The sequence below is a fragment of the Haplochromis burtoni genome, unplaced genomic scaffold, assembly GCF_018398535.1.
Source record: "Haplochromis burtoni strain Fernald_Lab_line unplaced genomic scaffold, NCSU_Asbu1 Contig_460, whole genome shotgun sequence".
NCBI lineage: Eukaryota > Metazoa > Chordata > Actinopteri > Cichliformes > Cichlidae > Haplochromis > Haplochromis burtoni.
Window position 1 is genome coordinate 315,094 of NW_024582821.1, and position 1,328 is coordinate 316,421.

The 1,328-nt window shown below is 39.6% G+C and overlaps 1 protein-coding gene across 1 annotated transcript in view; it reads right to left on the minus strand.

Moving 5' to 3' along the window:
- Positions 1 to 630, minus strand: part of LOC102298188 (protein MFI) — a 10,758-nt gene extending 10,128 nt beyond the window's left edge. Inside the window, exon 1 of the mRNA XM_042213610.1 lies at positions 383 to 630. Coding sequence (XP_042069544.1) covers positions 383 to 630 — 248 coding nt within the window. The remainder of the gene's footprint in view (positions 1 to 382) is intronic.
- Positions 631 to 1,328: the final 698 nt, after the last annotated feature.

Here is a 1,328-nt window from a genome sequence, read left to right on the forward strand (position 1 = left end):
TAGAAGCTTTCTTTGCTCGGATTTCTGCAGCATTGAATCTATGTCTTCTCCACTGCTATTCCAAACATGGTGCTGATGCAGGGGTCATTAGCACAGTAAGATTTAAGTGCACAAAATGTTCACATCATAACTGCATCCATTTTGACAACATTTCTAACACCACTGGCTGAAAGGCGGCCCCAAACCATGACGGAGCATCCACCGTGTTTTAAAGATGGCTGAAGACATTCACTGCTGTAGCGCTCTCCTGACCTCCTCCGTATATGATGATGATTTAGACTAAATTTGGAGTCATCACTCCATCAAACCTTTTGCCCCTGATTTTCACTTGGTGTTCAGGAGCCAGACTGCTTTGGGGGAAAATGCTATTGCACAATCTTGCCGACCTGTTCCTGATGACGCAGAGTCGTCTTCTGGATGGAACGGTGGTAAACAGTTGGTGGGAAGGGTGATGCGGGTCAGCCATGATGTTAGTGGCTTTCCCAGTGAGGTGTAAATAACCTGTAGAGTGGGTAGAGAGCTGCCAATAACACGCTCAGCGGTCCACACTATCCTCTGGAGGGCTCTGCGGTTGGATGCGTGGCAGTTTCCATACCAGACTGTGATGCAGCGGGTTAGGATGCTCTGCATGGTACCTCTGTAGAAAGTATTAAAGATGGGTTTGGGGATGTGCACCTTCTTCAGTCGTCTCTTGAAATGCAGTCGCTGCTGAGCTCTTTTTGTCACTGATTTGGTGTTGCTGGTCCAGGACAGGTCCAGGGGCGGATCTAGAGAAATTTTTCCAGGCTGGCATGGAAATCAAATGGGGTGGCAAAATATGCAGGTGTTACATATGGTTAATGCATAAGTATATGTTTCATATAAATATGGTCTATAACGTAATTATTTTCTATAGCCCACATAATTAAACATTTCTGTTACATAAAATGTGTGAATTTGTATTTTATGTGCTATATAGCCTTTATAAGAAATAAATATGTAACCAATGAGTATAAAATACAGAGAGCTACACAAGTCTAACTTAAGCTTCACACTGTTTTTTGTTAGAAAAACAATCATATTGTTACTGACTACTACTACTGTCAGAAATATGCACTGTCACAAACAATAATTTAAACCTAATTTTTCATGATTTGTTGGGTTAATATTTTGAGGTCCAAAATATAATTGGCCATTTTTGTCACGGTTCTGGGTCAGTTTCAACCCAGTATTTTGAGTTTTGATTGTTAGTTTATTGTTGAATGACTGTTGTGGTTTTGGGTGCTATGAGTATTATTATTATTATTATTATTATTATTATTATTATTATTATTATTATTATTATTATT